Below are 20,083 nucleotides of genomic sequence, written 5' to 3'. Positions count from 1 at the left end.
GAACTTTTTATCCTGCCCTGGGACAACGGATGAAATGTAGCTCCTGTGCTAACTCTGGCATATTTAAAGCAGCTGCTGAAACATTGTTTAATATGCACTGTCCTAATTCAAATAAATAAATAAAAAAATAAAAATAAAAAAACGGCATCACCCGACTGTAACAATCGGGTCTACAAGAAACAAAATGTGCAAGTTAAAATTATTTTTTTCAGGCCAGTGTTACTTATCTAAAGTTTTTGGTTCCTGGCAGCTAACAGTTTTTCTCATTTTGTTAAGCAGATCACCTACATAGGTCAATTTTATTTATTGTTATGTAAAACCAATAAAAGCATTTTGTAGTGAAACAGACAGACAGACAGACAACTGGAGTATTCCAGTTGTCACTCCATTCTTGGTTTCAACATTTTAATTTACAAACAATGTGCTTTTCCACCAACCTCTGCATTATATTAACATTTTGTTGAGTAGTTTTTTCCCCCTACAAAATCATTGGAGAAAAGTTAAAACAAGTGTTTATCTACTTGGAACAAACATATAGCGATGTTAAATAATAATGTTAAATTATAAAATGCTAATATATGTTTCAAATTATGTTCCAAAATCTCTTTTTAAAGGCGTGAACATTCAAATATATCAGGTAAAACGTTATTCTACATAATTTTGCATTTTCTTCTTTGAAAGATTTCTTTAAAAATGAGATAACTGACTGCTAATCTTTTTACTAAGTTTACAGCACACGTTTGAAAACATTTTTTTTAATAAACTTTATTATTCAACACAAATAGAACAAATATGTATGACAGGAACAATAGTCATAACAACAACAATGTCAGGGGATGGTACGGGATGGTACATGTATTACAAAAAGATTACAGATGCTATGCATTGAAAATATTCAGAGACAGACAGTTTTCATAAATATGTATGGTCTTTTTGTTTAAACTATTAGAAATAGTATGTAAATAAGATTCTAATTCTTTAATTATTAAAAGGGAAAAAAGTTGTGATGAAGAAAACTTTGATTTATGAATATGAAAATTACCAAATATTATAATTAGATTAATTGCCAATTTTACGTTTGATCTTATATTTTTTTCGTGTAGGCCAAATATGATATGTTCAAATTTCATCTGATATTGTGAATCTAATTTATAATTTATAAAACGTGCACAATCTTTCCAAAGTTTTTTTAGTAGTATTACAATTCCAAAATAGGTGACTGATTGTTTCTGGGTGTTCTTTACAAAAGGCACAGTTGGGGTCAATAGTCTTCTTATATCTGATCATGAATTGATTAGTGGGATAGATTCTATGTAGGAGTTTGTAGGAGACGTCTCTCATCTTGTTATTAATTAATAATTTCTGATGCAGGGTCCAAACATTTTTCCAGGGCAAGTCAGGAATAAATTTTCTCCAATAAAAAAACAGCAGAGGGAACATGTTTGAAAACATTGGGAATCTGTTTTTATTATTGCTACACGTGCATGGGGTACACGTGTGTGATTTCAAATAAATCCCTTAATCCTGTAGTTTGGTTTTAAAAAAAAAGGGGTAAACAGAAATTTGACCCGGAAGTGTATATTCCGGAGCGGGTGGTGCCGTATTTCTGCTTCCGGTGTGTTTTACCAGCAGTGGAAGTAGACGAAGAATGGAGAGAGCCGCTAGCGGCTGTTAGCGTGAAACATCAGTAACAAGAAGAGCAAACAAGCCCTCGTGTGGAGTCCCAGACGCACATCAATATTAATAATAATAATAATTAAAAAAAAATAACTTTCATTCAATCTGTGGCCTGACCGTCTGGACTCACCGCACCAACTGGGTGAGTCCGCTTTATTTTGTGTGCTATTAGCTAAAACATTAATGTTTGGCAGTCACTTGTTGGCTAATATTTTCGTTGCTAACGTAACGCTGCTAATTTCCTTGTTGCGCTGGGTCCAGCTGTCACTTACTTAGCCGTATTGGTGTTTGGCGTTTTCTTTAAGTGAAAAACTATAAATAATTGTCCGTTCCTGCTTTTCCAACAACAGCTCGGTTGTTCGCGACCAACAAGAAAATGTGTGTTACGACCCCCCCACCCCACATTGATTTACCAGCCAGCCACTGCGGCTAAGTAATATTTTGCTTACGTTAGCTCGGTAGACCTCTTTAGACTGATGGTACATTTTACATTTTTATGGTTAATCTGTTGACTGTTTTTGTGACTACCTTTGGCAGTAGACTACCACGTTTGGTCGTTGTCACAGTGAATCGTATCTTCTTAGGAATTAGAAAACAAACGATCACACATCGCAGTATTTCTGTCGGTTTGACCGCGGGCCTGCTCACAAAACATCGATCATCACCTCAGTGGCCTTGGTTTCTTTGACTCAGCTCGTCCACACGCTTGTACCACATCAACAGTATGGTTTGTGTTTTCATGCACACTTCTTGGTTTATGCACACATAAGGCGACACATGGAGGTTTTGCCATTTGAGATCCTGTAAGGAAGCAACATAAAAAGGTTTCCTGCTTGCTGTCAAACTTGTCTTTAAAGTTAAACTTTGTGACGTGCTTAAACTTGCTCTGACTAGCTTGCATAAATTTCCTAATAATAAATCAGAAACTAGATGGGGGTTAGTTATTCCTCTTTTAATACCAACCATATATTGTAAACAAAGTAACGCAATGGTGAATGTTTTACACATTTAAAGATAAAAAACAAGTTTTGAAGTTCAATTGTATGTAATGATGTCTTTAGTTTATAAAAATTAAATAACATGTTAAACAAAGGAGCACAACAAAACACACAGTGATCTTGTGTAGGGAAATGAAAACAATAAACAAATGGGTCTACATACACCATGATACAATGTCCCTCTAATAGTTCATAAAGAGGGGCGATGCAGCTGGCACTGTCACAGTAGGAGTTTACACTGCTGCCATGCCCCCTCACAGGCTGATCTTTCCACTGAAGGTTAATCACTGACTGCATTCAGAATCCTATGTTATTTGTCAGAACATTCCAACAAAATATCCTTTTAGCTATGTCAATAGCTTAAAATGTCTGTTTCTTGCCATGTTGAACCTTTCAAAAAGGCTTTGTTGTCCTTTGTTCTTAAAGAAATAATTTCAACTGTATTCAATCTAGATTAAAAAAAAAGTTTTGTTTTTTAATCGTATATCAAGTCAGATAAATAAGAGATCAGATTTTGTGTAAATACAATTTAGTGGGGTTTCTGTTTTTTCACTTTTGTAGAAAAGATATATATTGCACGGTAAAATGTCAATTTAAATTTAATTTTTTATATGCATTTGCATTACCGTTGAAAACTGTTTCTACAGTTAAGTGCAGTTTTTTTTAGGGCTGGGTATCACCAATAGTTTCCATGATCGACTTTACTTGATTCATCAGAGCCTGAATCAACTTAATTCACCTTTTTTTGGGATCCATTTGGTTTCATTTGATTCAATTCAATTTTGCAATTAAGTGGTTTACATATTTGTATGGAAATACGGTAACAATCTATATATGTTTGAAAGACATTCATATTAATCGGATACAGTTCACATAATGTAAAATTTATTAGTGAAATAATAAACCAATAGACACCATGGAGTGTTGCATGGAAGAAGCTACAACAAAGATGTACAGATCATTATGTTCTGCCTCTCTTGCAGGGCGTTTCAGTTTGGACACTAGCTGGAGCATTAAACTTTAACCCAAATGATTTGAGTAAAAAAGGGTGCTTTAAATGGTTACTTAAATTTTTTTTAATTAGTTTGGAAAATTCCTGCTTGTGAGTATATAAAGCTGTTCATGTAGTCAGCAATGTATGTTTAGGTTGATCGAGCCTTGGCTGTAGCCCTCCAATGGGAAATCCCATTATACGTTAGCATAAAGCTAGCAGACTTTGGCGTCACTACTAATTTAAAGGTATGAACGATTGATCTAGACTTTCATTTACTGATTATTGATCTATTATGCTTGGATTGATTCAGATCGATGTATCGATTTGATAAACCCAACCCTAGTTATTTTCAAATGTAATTTTTAAATGGAGTTCATAAGCATCCTTTACTATAAATATGTAAATAAATATTTAAGACAGTTACAGCTGATGTTCTTCAATGAAAGAAAGAAATACTTTCCTAGTACAATTTATCAGATGAATTGATCACTGATTTCTTCTGTAAAATGTATTTAATCTTTAAACCGTATTCTGAATATAACTGTTTGTTTTTTCAACACAAACCCAATTTGTTAAATGGATCAAATCTTGTTTGATCATTTTAAGAAGGTATTTCTTTTCACAAAGTGCCAAAAGCTTCTTATGTTGAAACACATCCTCATCCATCATGAAAATGACACGGCGGTTTAGATAAAGGCGGGGAATTGCCCTTCTCACGTTGAAGCAGGAGTCAGGATTGCTCAAGGGCTTGATACCAAATCAGAAAATCGATGTGTCTTCTTTCATGAGGTGATTGTTGTTCTGATTCAGCGTGGCACAAAAAAATAGTGATCTATTTCTTAAATTTTGGCTTTCAAAAAAGTGTGGTTTGAGAAACAGTTTCTACCTAACTTAATAAAGAAAGGCGTGAATAAGATGGAATAAGATTAGAAATTCTTGTGTTTGATTAAAGTTAAAGCCAGTTTCTTGCCAGAAGAAAAAGAATTCTGTTAAATAAATCAGATTTTTATTATCAATATAGTAGTTTTTAAGCAAGGAGAGTTGTAACCCCTGACTTTTTTTGTTTTTTCTTCATTGAAGCCCAGTTTTCTTTTTCTTAGTAACATTATGGTGCAGTTACACTTTTGTTGCGACTGTTTTTCCTTTGACTTAACTTCAGATCTGAGACATTTTTCTGTCTAGTCTTTCAATCGAAACAACTCACTAAAAATGTTTTTAACTGCGAAGGGTTCATTTTGTGAAGTGTATTTTAGATCCTAATTTCTAGATTTGCGTACGACAGGTATTATCAACCAAGACCTTTTCTTTCCATTATGGTGTTTTTAAGATTTATTTTTCCATACTTGATAAAAGTGAATCATTTATAACATCTCAACATACATGTTTATTATTTGTAAATATTCTCGGTGTTAAGCTAATTATAGCTTTTTTTAAATGTAACTTTTTGTTTTATTCCAATACAGTTGCCTGAAGATGGCTTCAGAGAAAATCAGACTCATTTTCAAAGTTTAAGTTGTTAGATCTAAAATCCAGAGGGAGGCAGAAATAGAATTAGTGCCGCTTGGCATAAAATGCTGCTTTCAATGTTCTATTACAAGGTTATATAGGCTTAAAATGACCATAGCCATTTAAAACCATCAGTTTACTCCATACTTCTCATAGTAATAGTTGTGCTGGTCTAAAAAACATGTTCAAACATAGTGTAGTTTCTCTGGCAAAAGCTTAAGATGAATCAAAAGGGTTCCTACTGGAGCCATTTGTTGAACTCAAACCTGCATTTGAATCAGAATGAATTGGATTGAAGTTCTCAGCTTTTTAAAAAAAATTGTATTATTCGGTTCTATTATGTGAAGTTGTTTGTCAATTGTTATTCAATGGGTTAAGAACAAACATCCACTCGAGAACAGAAATTGACAGTCAATACCTTCAAACCTTTATTAAATACTTGTACAAGAAGGTAGGTGTGTTAATGACCGCTCAGTGTTTGTCATAGCTTGATTACGCTTTTTATGAGCACATACAGGAACTTGCTATGTTATCAGTGACATTCATCTACATACATTACATACACGTACATACACACATGCACGCACCCACCCACCCATTGATATATATATATATATATATATATATATATATATATATATATATATATATATATATATATATATATATATATATATATATATATAGATGTGTATGTGTGTGTGTGTGTGTGTGTGTGTTTGCCAAAACCACTAGCTCCGTGATGAAAGTGTGTGAGTGTGAGAAGCCTCAGGGGCGAAGCTGGCAGGACAGACTCTTCCTGAACGGGTCTGTTCCCCTCTTTGTGACGTCACATGATCAAACAGCACTTTAGGGTTTCTTTTCATGAGGAATGAAAGTTGATTTTTGCAAGATAAAGGCCCCCTTCAAGAACCCAATAAGTAATACCTGAGCAGCATGCATCAGAACCCCAAATCATTCTTTTCAAAACACTGTCAGAATTCTGTGTTAATCTTTGGTACAAAACTGGTTTTCTTCATTTTTGTTTTTGTTTTTATGTAATAGCATCAGAGCAAAACTGCTGTGCCGAGCAGGCGGGCTGTCTTTTGAGTCTGAGATCTGTGCGGGCAAAACCAAAAGTGACTCATTCAAAGCCCACACACAATAGTTTCAGCAACAGCCTTTCTGTGCTCAGAAGTTACAACACAGTCATGAAACCTTTTTTTCCTCTTCTTGGGATCATGTGAGTTGTTTGTGATGCATGACTGATATTTTTGAGTCAATATTTAGTAAACAAAATAGTGTGATGCAGTCTTCATGACCCCCCCCCCCCCCAGGCTTCAGTAAGTTAGCTTTCTAAAAACAAACAGGGAATATAATATTTAATATTCTGGTTTCTAGTTTAATGCCTCTCTACTATGCACAGTGCTCAGTTTCCTACATGTTTTCTACATCTAGATTAGTTCCAAAGTCACGAGTGTCCATGAAGTTAATCTCTAGTGTCCTTTTAATCAGACCCGGACTGCTATACCTGTTTACATAATAGTCTTTGCTGGTATTTATCCTCTACCTAGTTATATCTGTCAGTGAGGAGACGCCTTCTCCGAAGCTTTTGTTGATCCTCTGTTGTCTGTGTCCACTGTGACTTGATTGCTATCTGTTAAGCCCAGCAGCATATTTCCAGTGAGTCTCCCTCACCTCTGTTCAACACCGGTGTTCTCCTTGAACTACTTTGTTTTTAATCATTGCTAATAAAAAAAAAGAAACTTATTTTCAAAGCTGGAAAGAGCTCATTAACCCGATAAATGCACAACACATTTATTTGAAGTGTTTTAAAAAGACAAATTGTAACAGAAGGCAAGATTTGTGTTTAAATCCATCTGAAAGTGATTTCCTTGAATCTGAACCTAAAATGAAACCTGTTTTGTGTATTTAGAGTATTCTGTTTTTCTGAAAGTAACACAACTTCAAAAGAAATCTGCTGAAGATGTGTAGTTGAACTACAAACAAAAACAGATCTCTCGAATGTGTACTCTTCAGTTGCATTGTTCATTAACCAAACTAAGTGCCTGGTTTCACTATAGTAGTCTGGCCTTTGAACAGTTTTCTCAACTCAAGTTACTTAAAGACCCACTCCAATGAAAATGGCGTTTTCTGTTTTTTAAACATGTTCATGTGACATTTTACTCCTGAAGGAGGACATATATAAAGAAAATTAAGCTTACAATTGTTCATTCTGGGTATTTTTTTATTCAAATTGTTGTGAATTAGAGGCAGAAGAAAAAATGCAGTCGGTAAAAGATTTTATTTGTGGCGTAGAAAATACATTGAGTGAGCCACAAGCTCCTGCCTCTGTTCCATTCTGATGCATCCACTTGCAGGCAAATAGATGCTCGAACATCTTTGTTTTCCTCAACTGATCTGGCATCTTGATCCAAACTGCGTGCATCTGGATTCACGTATGTCTAATAGACTTTTCACGCATGTACCACTGATGTATACATTTTATGGTGCGTATACGGCGCATATTTCAGTTTCAAATTAGAAAATCGACACACAAATCGCTAATGAATTGCATATAAACAGCGCAATAATCTGTACCAACAGTTCCACCCTTAACTCAGAGATACATTTCTAATGAACTACTGCTGATCTGCAGAAACGATATCCTAGAAAACGGCAGATTTTTCCATTCTGGCTAAAAATGGCATAATCATAATTAAAAGACCAGTGGGAACACTTTAAAATAGCTCAAAAAATGATCATCAGAGTGGGACTTTGAGTTTTTGTATGAAATTAACCTCCCCACCTTCTGTGATTACAGTTCATAGCCTTTCCTACAGTTGTGCATTTGAATTTCTCTCCTTATGAACCCAGCATTTGTTTTTATTCTGCAGTTTAAACTTGCAGCAGAGCTTCTTTCATTTCTGTTTCTTTGGAAAAGAATTTATAATCTGACGATCCTCAAGGCTGGATCTGCTTATGCTTGCATTAAGGAACTTCAGTACTCTGCTCCATCATAGATGTTTAATTTTTGCATCAAAACATTCTGTTTCATAAAAATCCTAAAAGCTTTTAGTAGATATCTACAATTTTAAATTCTATGCATTTTTAAATGTAAACATCAATTTGTTTTATTTCAGTTATTGCCCTTTTTCTCATGTCGTTTTGTTTTTTATTGTAGGTCTTCGACATTTGTCCGTGTCAAATGTTGAGGTAGAGGAAGTCTTCAGAGGCAGTAGGGGAATCTAGGGGTGGAGAAGAAGCCGTGTTGGTAAACAGCACCAAGTTCTGGCCCATGACAGTGACTGCGCCGTCAAAGTGCTGCTAGTGACCAGGGCTGTGGCTGTGGTTGGCCCGGCCCAGGAGGCCTTATTCTACATCAGTCCAGGCGAGCGCTGATGTGTGCTGCACCTGCCATGGATCAACAAAGGGATAAATATGGCGAGCGGCCCGCCAGGAGCACTAAAGTCCCCCAGGGCAACCGCAGTGGACACCCCAGAGCATCTGGTTCTTCGAGCTCCTCGGGGGTTCTCATGGTGGGCCCCAATTTTCGTGTGGGGAAGAAGATTGGATGTGGAAACTTTGGTGAATTAAAGCTTGGTGAGTTGGTTTTAAATGGATGTTGTAAGAACCGGTAAAACATCTTGACTCTTGGAAACATGCGGTCAAGGTCTTCATTTTTAAAAGTAGAGTGCATTAATTCTTTTTTTGGGCTTTTGATGCATTTTGTATGTGAATAGCAGTGATTCCCAACCCCCCAGGTCCGCAGCCCGGTACCGGTCTGTGGGACAGTTGGTACCGGGTTGAAAGAAAAAAAACATTACCTGCATTTTTTTCTATTTATTTATAACCTGATTCTGAAGGAAGTTTTATTTTGGAAAACTGGATTTCCCCACCAAATCAGACTCATTCTCGACACACGTCAAGTCGCTGGGTCACATGCCGAAAAGACATGCACTACTTTCTCAGAGCAGCTGCATCGACCGCTAAACTGAAGCCCCCCAAAAGTTAAGAAAAAACACACGTATTCGGAAAGTTTCTTTTGGCAAAAAAAAAATAAATAAATAAAAAAACAGAGTCAGTGGGGAAACAGAAGAGCTTTGACTTCCAAATAAAAGAAACCTGCAATTAACAAACTAAATCAGGAATCTATATACCAAATATGGAATCATTGCGACAGTTGTTCCCACACACCATAATAATAATACATTAAATTCAGCAACCGACTGTCTGATGCTACGCGGATGCTGCTAATAAAGTTTAGACCAGGGGTCCCACAATCCAGGTCTCGAGGGCCGGTCTCCTGCTGGTTTTACCTCGATCAGGTGTTTTTAGCCAATAAGGAGCTTCAATGGCAGGTTGGTTGGAAAACCTGTAGGCCCCCCAGGCCTGGATTTCGGGACGTTTTTTTCTTATTATTTTTAAATGTATTTATTTGTTGCACGTTATTAGTCGGACAAGATTGAAGTTGGTGTATGATTTTTTTTTTTTAAATCTTCAACTTTGACATTTAAGGGTTAAGGGAAAATTTATCACATTTTAATGGTTCCTGCACATAATTTTGTGTACAAATAAAGTTTAAAGAAGCTGCAGATATTTTACAGATGATGGAGATAGACTTTACCCTCAAAATTTAAGAGGAACTAGATGCTAAAAAACAAATAATCAAATGCCTTCCTCAGCCTTTGTACAGACTGGACTGTGAAAATGTTGTCTGACAATAAACCGGCCTGTGGCCTAAAAGAGGTTGAGGACCACAGATTTATAGCCTTTATTTGATCCCAATAAAGAATCAAAAGAAGTGGTGGGTGCTAATGATGACCTAATGCTCTAATCCTATGAAAGACCTTTAAAAGGGAAGCATAAGAGTAAATTCAATAATTGTCCTTCGTGTGTTATAATATTCTATCTGTAAACCGGTGTCACAGTTCTAAAACATTTTTCATTTCCAAACTTTTCTATTTCAGGAAAGAATCTCTACACAAACGAGTATGTAGCTATAAAACTGGTAAGTGTTCACTTGTCTCCTTTGCTTGAATGCTCAACCTTTCAATTCACTTTTACAATACCTTTGAAAAACTAAAATGCTCCAAAATAAACCCTGGATCAGTGACATACGTGGAGAAAGAGAAGTTGTCCATTAGTGTAATTCACTCATTTTGCTGTTAGCTCATTTCCAGAAATATGACTTCTACATCACGCAGGTGCCAAATTTCCACTGACTCATAGTTCAGGTGATGTCCGTACACAGCCTCTCTGGCTTTGGAAAGAATGTGCAGCGGATGTGCAGACACTCAGCAGGGCGTGTCTTTCCAGTTGTTTATACTCTGGTCTCCCAAATCACACCTTTATTATTGCTAACAACTGTTTAAAACTGATTCAATATTACAACAGATAAACTCAGCATGCTAAATATTTGATCTAAATATTTTATCTTTACATAGTGTGGAGTTCCTAAAGTAGAGTTCTGTATTAAGCTTAATAGACTTCTTTACTTACTTTATTTTTGGCTATATTCTGTTTTTTAAATTCATTTTCTTTGTGCAGGAACCAGTGAAGTCGAGGGCTCCGCAGCTTCACTTGGAATATCGGTTCTACAAAACTTTGGGAACTTCAGGTATCCATAAGATTTTGCTGCTTTTAACACCAGTGACTTTCCTGTCTTTGAAGATGTCTAGATTACATCATTTTCACTACAAGTTCTTACCTAAATCAGGTCAAATATCATTGTTATGCCAGATCTGCAGTCAGTCTCCATGATGTGGTGTACACAAAGACTCAGATGCTTGTCTGTTTATAGATTTACTAGTGATCCTTTTCAAAAAATTAGTTATTTTTTCCAAATTATATATTTATAAGTGTCTAAGTAAAGCTTTTTAGGAACTCTTAAAACATACAGTTAACCTTATTTCCTGCATGTGTTTTTATTCATTTTGTATTTATCATACTTTGATTTCAGGGAATAGCATTACAGGGCCTATATTATGCAAAATCAACTTTTTGAGCTTTAAGTAATGTATTATAATGTCAGTGCCTCACTAAAAACAACCTTGGACACACCGGACGTCCAGTTTCAATGTTAAGTCAACGTATAGAAGCGTTCCGAGATCACGACGGGGTTAACGCGCCAGTCAAGGACTCGGCTCTGAACATTTGATGTTCTCAGTGACTCGATCATAGGGCGTCCTCTACCAAACGGGTAGAGGACGCTGCAGAATTGATGATTCTGAAACAGCTTGATTAAAAGTTTACTTTTTCCAGGAAGAGATACAGGAAATACTTTCAGATTATTATCTCAAGTTTTGAGAGTTTGATAAATTAAATTATCTACATTTACCTGTTAACTTTTAAAGAAAATAAGTTCAGATGTATACCAGACCAGCTGAGATTTTAAGTATGTATTTTCAAGTGTGTCTATTTATTTAATATACAAGCACACATAATAACAGCTGAAATAAAAAAAGAAAGATTTTAAAGGAGGAAAACAAGAGGATCTCTAAAGCTACTCAAATGTTGTCTGGCATTATAATGGGTTTTGTTTTGCAAAAAGGCAAAAGGTGGAAAGGCCAAATGTGCGTAATCTCATGAATAATTTAGTGACAGGATCTGCAGTCTCTCAGTGCTAACCCACCTCTGTCTTCTCCTCTAGATGAGATAGCGTAGCCTCATTTGTTCTTGGCTGTCTGCTGAGCTCATTCCTCTTAGCCAACGTGGTGTCGGTGTCTGAAGAACCAGAATTTGGTGCATTTATGTGGCTTGGATGAAAAAATAGTGAAAGGCGTTGAATTAGGAATGTAGACTCAGTAATATTGATAGAAATAGAATTCCTATTTTGAGTGTTAGAATAGATACTGTAGTTATCATTAATTTAGTATTAGTTCATCATATTAATATTTGTTATAGCCATTTCTTCTGCTTAAATATTTGTCACCAGTTCAAGAAAATTGTATTTAAGCACCACTTTTCAGTTTTATTACGTTAATTATACTTTAATTTGGTGTGACAAATGGTCTGTACTTTTTATAATTAAGGATTCATTTATTTCCAAATATATAATATATCATATAAATGATTGGAGTAGAACTGACCTGCCAGACATGCAAACAAGTGGTTTCTAATCACAAGAAAGCAGACGTGAAAATTCTTGTTGAAAATATGCTCTGGAGCTTCAAGTGTACAGAATTTTTAAGTTCAGTCAACATTATCACAAACCCAATCAAGTTTATTGCAAACAAAACTGGATTATTCTGGATTATTCTCTAGTGTTGCAACAGATTTTACAGTAGAAGCCCATTTCTTTTAGTCATGCATTCATATATTATGTATAAAGGAAGGAAGTAGGCCATGGGTCTAATAAATGAAGTCTGTACAGTACTGTCATATTTAAAACCCTGATGTTACGTGAGAACTGATGTGTGACAACAGATATGTAGGAGGCATTGACTAATGGGCTAAAGAGAAGCAATGCTAATTCATTTAAATGATGCAAGTAATGAAAGTAAGTGGAAGTAGTTTACAAGTATAGAGATCAGTTATTTAGGTTTCAAAAGGATTCAGTTTGACACAGAAATTGGCACTTAAAGAAATATAATGAAAAAAACAAAAAAAATTACATACAGGCTGTGGTGCATAGGTAGAGTCACTGACCTGTGATTGGAAGATTTTAGTTTCAGTTCCCACCCTGCCCCCCCATGTGTCAAGCACACTGAACTCAACGTTGCTTCTGATGATTTAGGTTGGTCCCAGTGTTATGCTATGTTCACACCAGGCATGTGACACGCGAGCTAAACATGCATTCTTTTTTTCTCTCTCACAGCTCTGTTTCGATACACGAAAGACTCGGTGTCCAACTGAATAACTGATAATTTCTCCTCCATGATCAATTTATACTGCCGCGAATTAAGAGGCTAAATCCATTGTCACTACCAAATCCGAGTCCCTGATTGGTTAGCTCAGGTGTCTTCAACCGGCGGATCCGGAGCCGCATGCAGCTCTGTCCTCCTTGTGCTGCGGCTCTCTGTGTTTTTGTAAAATAACTATCATGTTCTAAGATTGTTGTGGTGCCTTTAACACCGTTAGGTAGTGCGAGCTGTCAGGAGGAAGAAAGCGGCGTGAACGCGCGGAGGGGCGTGTCTGCAGCTGTGAACGCCGACCAGAGTCTGTTATGGGATGGAAAGTTCTTCTGGAAAGACAGTCAGTAGGGGACACATGAGCGCCCAAAAAAAGCCTTTTTCCCCCCTAGACTAAACCCCCCCCCCCCCCCCCCCCCCCCCCATCTCTGCGTCAAATGAATTAAATTGCGTTAGGGCGCCCCCACTATCCTGTCACCTTGCTGCTTCGATGACCGTATGTTGCGCTGTCTGTGTAGAACACGCTGGAGGGGGGGGTTGCACGCCGTGGAAACCAACGAACAGGTAGGGGGGCGGGGCTTAGACTCAACGCTTATGATTCCAGACCCGCAACAAACTAACACCTAATTCCTAATAAAAAATAGTTGTCATCCATAAAATTAATATAATCTATTGGGTTCACTGGATTTAAAGAAAGTAAATAAATGAAAGGAGCCTGCATCAAAGTGAATTTGTTTCCATCGTCTCACTCATCTCAACTCTGGGTGTTTGACAGAGTGCTTTTGTAGTGCATGTAAATTTGTCGTTGGTCTTACAGGGATATGCCACACCCATCCAGGGATTTGTACCTTTCAGCACTTCTGCTGTTGAAATAGACAGAATATGAACTTGATAAGGCAGTGCTCATAGGACGCCTGTAGGAGCTTCCCCCAAACTACATTTAGATTCTCTAATTTCCTAATTCTCAACAGTCACTTTGAAAAATTTTTGATTTACTGTCATACTTCATGTTTGGCCACAAACTGTCTTCCTTCAATTCAAACTTGGCACACCGTTTTTTGTTTTTGGTTTTGTTTGATTGTTTCTTGACTTGTCCAAACTATTTCTGAGGGGTTCCCTAACACAAAACCTTTTCCCAGATATCTTGATGCATCTCACTTCTGCCAGTTGGTTTGTGCAGAAGAAGAGTTTATAGAGACATCCTTTTGTTACTTTTGTACAAGGCCTTTGGTAGCAGTGAATTTAGATTCCGATCTCTATTGTCTTTGTTTAGGTCGATTTTTTTACCATTCTAGCAGCTTTTTCCGTGTGACTCTCTGGTGTTGCTTTTTCAATGGCTGCTGCAGCTCATCTGGGACGGTGTGTTGAAACAGGATTGTACTTGAGCAATATTCCTGTGATGTTTAAGAAAACTGGTGGAAGTTAAATGTAGTAGTTTGCAATAGGCAGCCTCAGTCAAGGTCATATAAATCTTGTAGATAAAGACAGTGTTTTGTAGTCCAGGACACAATCAGTCTGCCATCGTGTCCGCTGTGTTGCAGTACAGTAGTGCTGACGCCACCACTTTGGCTTATTTCGCACGTGAAAAACTTTGCCACCTTTGTTTTCAATTGAACTGTTTATCCTCTTCTTTACAGCATATCTCTAATTCAACACATTTGAAGGCCTCCCACTTTCAGAAGGGCTTTTCGAGCAGTCATTCCTGTGGTACAATTAGCAGCCCACAGAATTGCATAATGATGTCCAGAAAGGGATGATGGGATCGCAGCGTGACTCCCACATTCCCATATGCTCGCTGATGGCATTCATCCTAGTTTCCACGCTGCGGTGGACTTCCTGTTACTCACATGAAAAGTCAAAAGTTCTTCTGAAACATATTCAAGTAAAACACTTGGAGTTGTAGGACATCAGAATGAATGATGGAGGAGCAAAACGTTGACGCGTCAATATATTCTCTGTACAAAACAAAAACAGATGCGCTGCTGCCAAATATTGATGTATACAAATCTAATATTTGCCTTGGGTTCATAAAATAGTTTAAGTGTCAGCTCATTTGAGGTTTTATGAACCTGAGTAGCAGTGGCTCAGATGGTTGAGCATGTCGCCCAATAGTGGAAGGATTGGCTGTTTGATCCCCGCTACCCTCAGTCAACTGTTGTTGTGTGCTTGGGCAAGACGCTATACCCTCCCTGCCTCCAGTGTCTCCACTGGTGTCTGTCTGTGTATGAATGTCCCGGTGATGGTCAGAGGGGCCGTAGGGGCATACTGGCAGCCACGCCTCTGTCAGTCTGCCTCCAGGGTAGCTGTGGCTACATCCGTAGCTTACCATTACCAAGTATGAATGAGGAGTGAATGAATAATGGACACAATGTAAGCGCTTTGAGCATCTGGGAGAGCGCAGATAAATCCAATCCATTATGATTATTAAAATCTGCACTAGAGCTGAACATGGTCTCACTAGTTTGACACATGTTGAATTGAATGATTTAAGCTCAGTATGTAGTTTCTTATTTTGATTGGTCCTTAGAGGCCAGAAGGAATGAGCAGACTCTGAATCAGGCTTTCTTCCAGGCACTTTACATTACTTTTGAAAAGGAATTACATTGATGTAACGCCTGATATAAAAATGTCTTCTTTCCAGCTTTGCACATGAAATATGACTGATTTACTTTGTAATGTTTCGACTGAAACAATGAGCTTTTATGTCCTCAGCGCCAGGATGACTTAAAGCACCAGAGCTATCATTACAGAACCATTTAAACCGACTACTCAACACGGTGAAGAAAAAGCATAATGCCAAGGGGTTGGATCAGATACTGAGTTGAACTGAGGGGTTATTATTCAGTTGGAAGCTGATATCATATTAAAAATGTCTTATTGTCCTCTAAGCTCTTCCACTGAACTTTTGTTTGTAATGTCTTAGTCTCATGCACCCAGCCATACAGGGGTAGATCTGGATGGATGCTGCAGGTTTTTGGGTTGACCATACCCGTGCAGCGTTGTAGACAGGCGTGGTTGCACCTTAAGGTCAGATTTCAAGTGCAGCTACTTTGAGGCTAGTACAACTACCTTGAAGGAAGGACGTCATGAAAATGGAATGTACGATTGTTGCACGTGTGGTAAATGTATCATAAAGTATTTGTATGGATAATGTAATGTCATACTTATGACGTATGGATGATGCTGTCATACGATGGCCTAACCACGCACTCTAGTCATTAGTGAGGATCTCACACTGGTCACTTACTGACTACACAAATGCTGTACATACGGGCGGCGTTCACGTTATAAGTCGGTGCCTGTAGAACGCCTGTAGGATGTACACACAAACTACACTTAGACTGTCTAATTTCCTAATTCTTAACAGTCAGTCTGCATGCACAGAACGCACAATGGGTGCACAAAGAGCGTGCACTTGAAACAGCACTAAAGGGCTCCTTGCATAGTGTGGAGGGTCAGGGAAGTTTAAAAACAAAAAATCTGTACTTCATCTCATCTACTTTACCCTTGCATATTAGGCCTGTAAAAAAAAAAGTGCATGAACATGTTCTCTAAGACGATGACTGATTTATTTCTCATTATGTTTAGTGTAGGACATCTGCAAAGCTTAGTAACTAAGGTTATTGTCTTTAACTTTTCTGTCTTTTTTGTCTTCTTTCAGAGGGGGTCCCACAGGTTTTTTACTTTGGACCTTGTGGGAAATACAATGCCATGGTCCTGGAGCTGCTAGGCCCAAGTCTAGAAGACCTCTTTGACCTCTGTGACAGAACCTTTTCACTGAAGACCGTCTTAATGATAGCTATTCAGCTGGTAGGTTTTACAAACGAGCGACACAAAGTTGATTTGATGTGGCACCATGTGACTCTAAATAACTACAAAACATACACAAACCACAGCCCTTCAGACAAAAAAAAGCTAGGGTTTATTTAAACCTCTCCGTTAAGTTCACTAATTTTTACAATTGTATGGTCAACATCAACGCCTTTAAGTTGACATAGCAACAGACCAAACCGGCATCTGCTCTGAAGCCAAAGACCCGTTTTTGTTTGTGTATTTTTGCTGGCAAGATCTATACTTTCTCTGGATCTTTTTAAAACACATTGAAGCTGTGGATTTCCAGGCTTTCTGAATGGCTCTCTTGTCATCTGTTTTTATTACTATCCTTAACCAATAAAGGTTGTCCTTTATGTTTTGCTTGTATAGCCTCCTAACCCTATGACTAATCCAAGCACAAAAAGAGATAACCCCATGGAACCAGTGTTCTCCAACAAAAGTGAAGACTTAGCAAAGTGTTCCTCTAAAATGGTTCTTAGCGCAGCGTGACTCCTACTTTCCCATATGCTAGCTATGTGGGATTCAAATATATTACTATTCTTTCTATTTATTCTACAGATTCTTATTCTTCTTGGGGGAAACGTTCTGCTACTTTTAACAAGAAACTGAAGATGTTTTATTTGATATAAAATTGAAAATAGAAAATGCATGTTTTAATTTTATAAAATATATAAAATATATATATTATATTATATATTATAAAATTACAGGTTTATTTCTTATTTTGAGATTTTGGAGAAGTTGAATATGTAGCCTGTGTCCTGAAAGTATAATATATTTTGTTCCCATCGTTCCCACAAAATAATTAAGTTGTGTGAACGAAACAGCATCTTGTTCCCACAAAATAATTTTTTGTTCCCACGCATTAATTAATTCGAGCTAACGAAGTAATTATTTACGTCATAACTCAATCATAAACACGGATTGCTGCTTCGCCTACCAGACATAGCTCCTAGCTCCATAAACACGGATGTGAACAAGTTGGATTTACAGCAGATACCTTCACATTTCTGTCTGTGTGTGTTTCATTACATTGCATTAAAGACACGGAGGATGTTTAGAGATCAGATTTATTTATTTTAAAAGCTCTACAAAAGCATCATACTTGTTAGCAGTCGCTTTACATCCGAAGGCTAGTAGGCTACATGCTATGTATCATTTGTGCTATTGTCTATGAACGCATCACGGTTGCAGAGCCACTGTGATTGGTTGAGATGCATTATGGGATATGTGTGATGCATGATGGAATATGTAGCATGTAGCCTTTGGATGTTAATAAATAGACAATAATAAATAGATCATTCTTGTTTTTATTTTTTCCCTCTTGAACAAATGTGGGTCATAGAGACACGGAAATAGCGGCAGAAAGCGGCTTTTGCGGCAGGACGGAGACCGTACAGGGATGTGAATGAACCCAGACATGAAAACGTGATTACAGATGCTTTTTAAAATAAATAAATTTGATCTCTAAACATCATTCATGCCTTCAATGTAATGTAATGAGACACACACAGACAGAAATGGGAATGTCCATGTCAGGACACGGGCTCCGTAGTTGAACTTCTCAGAGATCAAAATGTGAAAAAGATTATATTGTTACATTTTTTATGTTATTATAAATATGCTCACTGTTTGGTTACAACAACTCCACAAGCCGTTCTGTCCATAAATCATTTCATTTTGTTAGATTTTCTTTAAGTTCTTTTCTTTAAATGAAGGGGGGCGAAGCCACCATTAAATCTCATCAATGTTGAGCAGCTCAGAGCTTGATATGAATGAACTCAGGCTTTTAGGTTGCTTGGCTGTCTCAGAATCTCTAAGATTTCATTTGGTCAGCACAAATTCTGCTGTTTCCTTGTAATTTAAAGGCCCTGTGCTCCGTTTTGGAGGCACTTAGGACATGGCACACCACAATTCTCATGTTACTAACCAGCAATTGACGGTGATTTGCAGTTCAGCCATTTTTTCTCTCATATTTTTACTTATTCTGTGTTCTGTGTTGTTTTACACCTGTGATAATGACAGCAAAAATCCAAAAAGGTCAGTGAAATAGCTCGAAGCAACAAAATGTTAACGCTGATAGCTGATAACTAAAAGTAAAGCCATTAAAGTCCTACTCTAAAAATTTTAGATCTATTGAAAAAATATTTCCAGTTGTCTTTTAGTTATAATTATGCCGTTGTTTTTTTTTTTGCCAAAATCCCAAAACTTTTATTGTTTTCTAGGATGTAGTTTCTGTAAAGCAGCAGCAGCTCATTAGAAATTTGCCTCTATGCTGTGGGTGGGACCGTTGTCAAGGAGCAACCCCGTCCCACTTCCCCTCCCTGTTGCTGAAAGTGCTCTGTTTACACACTGTTCCGCTAGCTTACAGCTCCTCACACTCCCAATGTAACAAAACCGGGGCAGAAAGAAATATTGAAGCTATCCAGCCGTACAGTTTTGAGCCAAATGCCAAACGAGGAAAACAGAGACGTACATGGATCAAGTGGATGCATCCAAATGGAGTGGACTAGGGAGTTTATGGCCCACCCAGCGTATTTTCTACATCACAAATACAATCTTTTTCCAACTGCATTTTTTGCCTCCTCCTGATTCAGCCAAAGGGAATTTCATGCGACATCACCAAGAACACCATCGTTGACCGCAAAAAAAGGAGAAAAAGTTGCCCCCATTCTAAAAAGATGGACAAAACTGCACGAATGAATCATACTAAGAAAAGAATGCTGTCCCTGTTGGGAAACATGCAGAAGGCTTGGTTTTGTTGTATTTTGCTATGTCTGACACAAGGGGTCTTGACTCTGCAGGTCATTTCATGACCTTTAAGACATTCTGGACAGAAGTGTGCTGGCTAGTCTTAGAAAGTGAGACTAAGCAGCACACTAAGTGTGAGCCCTGATTTTGTTGACTGTCTGTCTGTTAGGAGCTGAAACATGCCATATAGAAAAGACCCTTCACCCCCCTCTGGTGCGAAACAAAAAATACAATATTTGACTGTATATTTTAAAGCCATTGTTCTTCCTTTACTCATTTTTAAAGATACATTGACTATTGTGGTCTTGGTTTCCTTAACAGTTTCAAGTACAGTTAGTTCAGCATTCAGTCAATGCTAATTTAGTTGATAGGTCAACTCAGCAAATTTCTAATTAGTTCTTTTACTAGTTATTTAAATGTTCTTGATATTTAAAACAAACTCTTTTGGGGATTTGTGTCCACCAACAGCGTAGGTTGTCCACAGGAAATGT

At 37.4% G+C, this 20,083-nt stretch overlaps 1 protein-coding gene across 4 annotated transcripts in view; it reads left to right on the top strand.

Annotated features, from left to right (window-relative positions):
* The first annotated feature begins 1,585 nt into the window (after nucleotides 1-1,585).
* csnk1g1 (casein kinase 1, gamma 1) overlaps nucleotides 1,586-20,083 on the top strand; it is a 32,006-nt gene continuing 13,508 nt past the window's right edge. For all 4 annotated transcript variants that reach the window (XM_023952752.2, XM_023952741.2, XM_023952736.2 and 1 more), the window contains exons 1-5: nucleotides 1,586-1,819; nucleotides 8,339-8,757; nucleotides 10,125-10,165; nucleotides 10,705-10,774; nucleotides 16,669-16,817. In XM_023952752.2, the coding sequence (XP_023808520.1) occupies nucleotides 8,556-8,757; nucleotides 10,125-10,165; nucleotides 10,705-10,774; nucleotides 16,669-16,817 (462 nt within the window). In that variant the 5' untranslated portion in view covers nucleotides 1,586-1,819; nucleotides 8,339-8,555. The remainder of the gene's footprint in view (nucleotides 1,820-8,338; nucleotides 8,758-10,124; nucleotides 10,166-10,704; nucleotides 10,775-16,668; nucleotides 16,818-20,083) is intronic.

The sequence above is a fragment of the Oryzias latipes genome, chromosome 3, assembly GCF_053564925.1.
Source record: "Oryzias latipes strain Hd-rR chromosome 3, Olatipes_Hd-rR_3.1".
NCBI classification, from domain to species: Eukaryota; Metazoa; Chordata; class Actinopteri; order Beloniformes; family Adrianichthyidae; genus Oryzias; species Oryzias latipes.
Note: the sequence above shows the minus strand (reverse complement) of the source record. Positions and strands in the feature narration are given on the sequence as shown.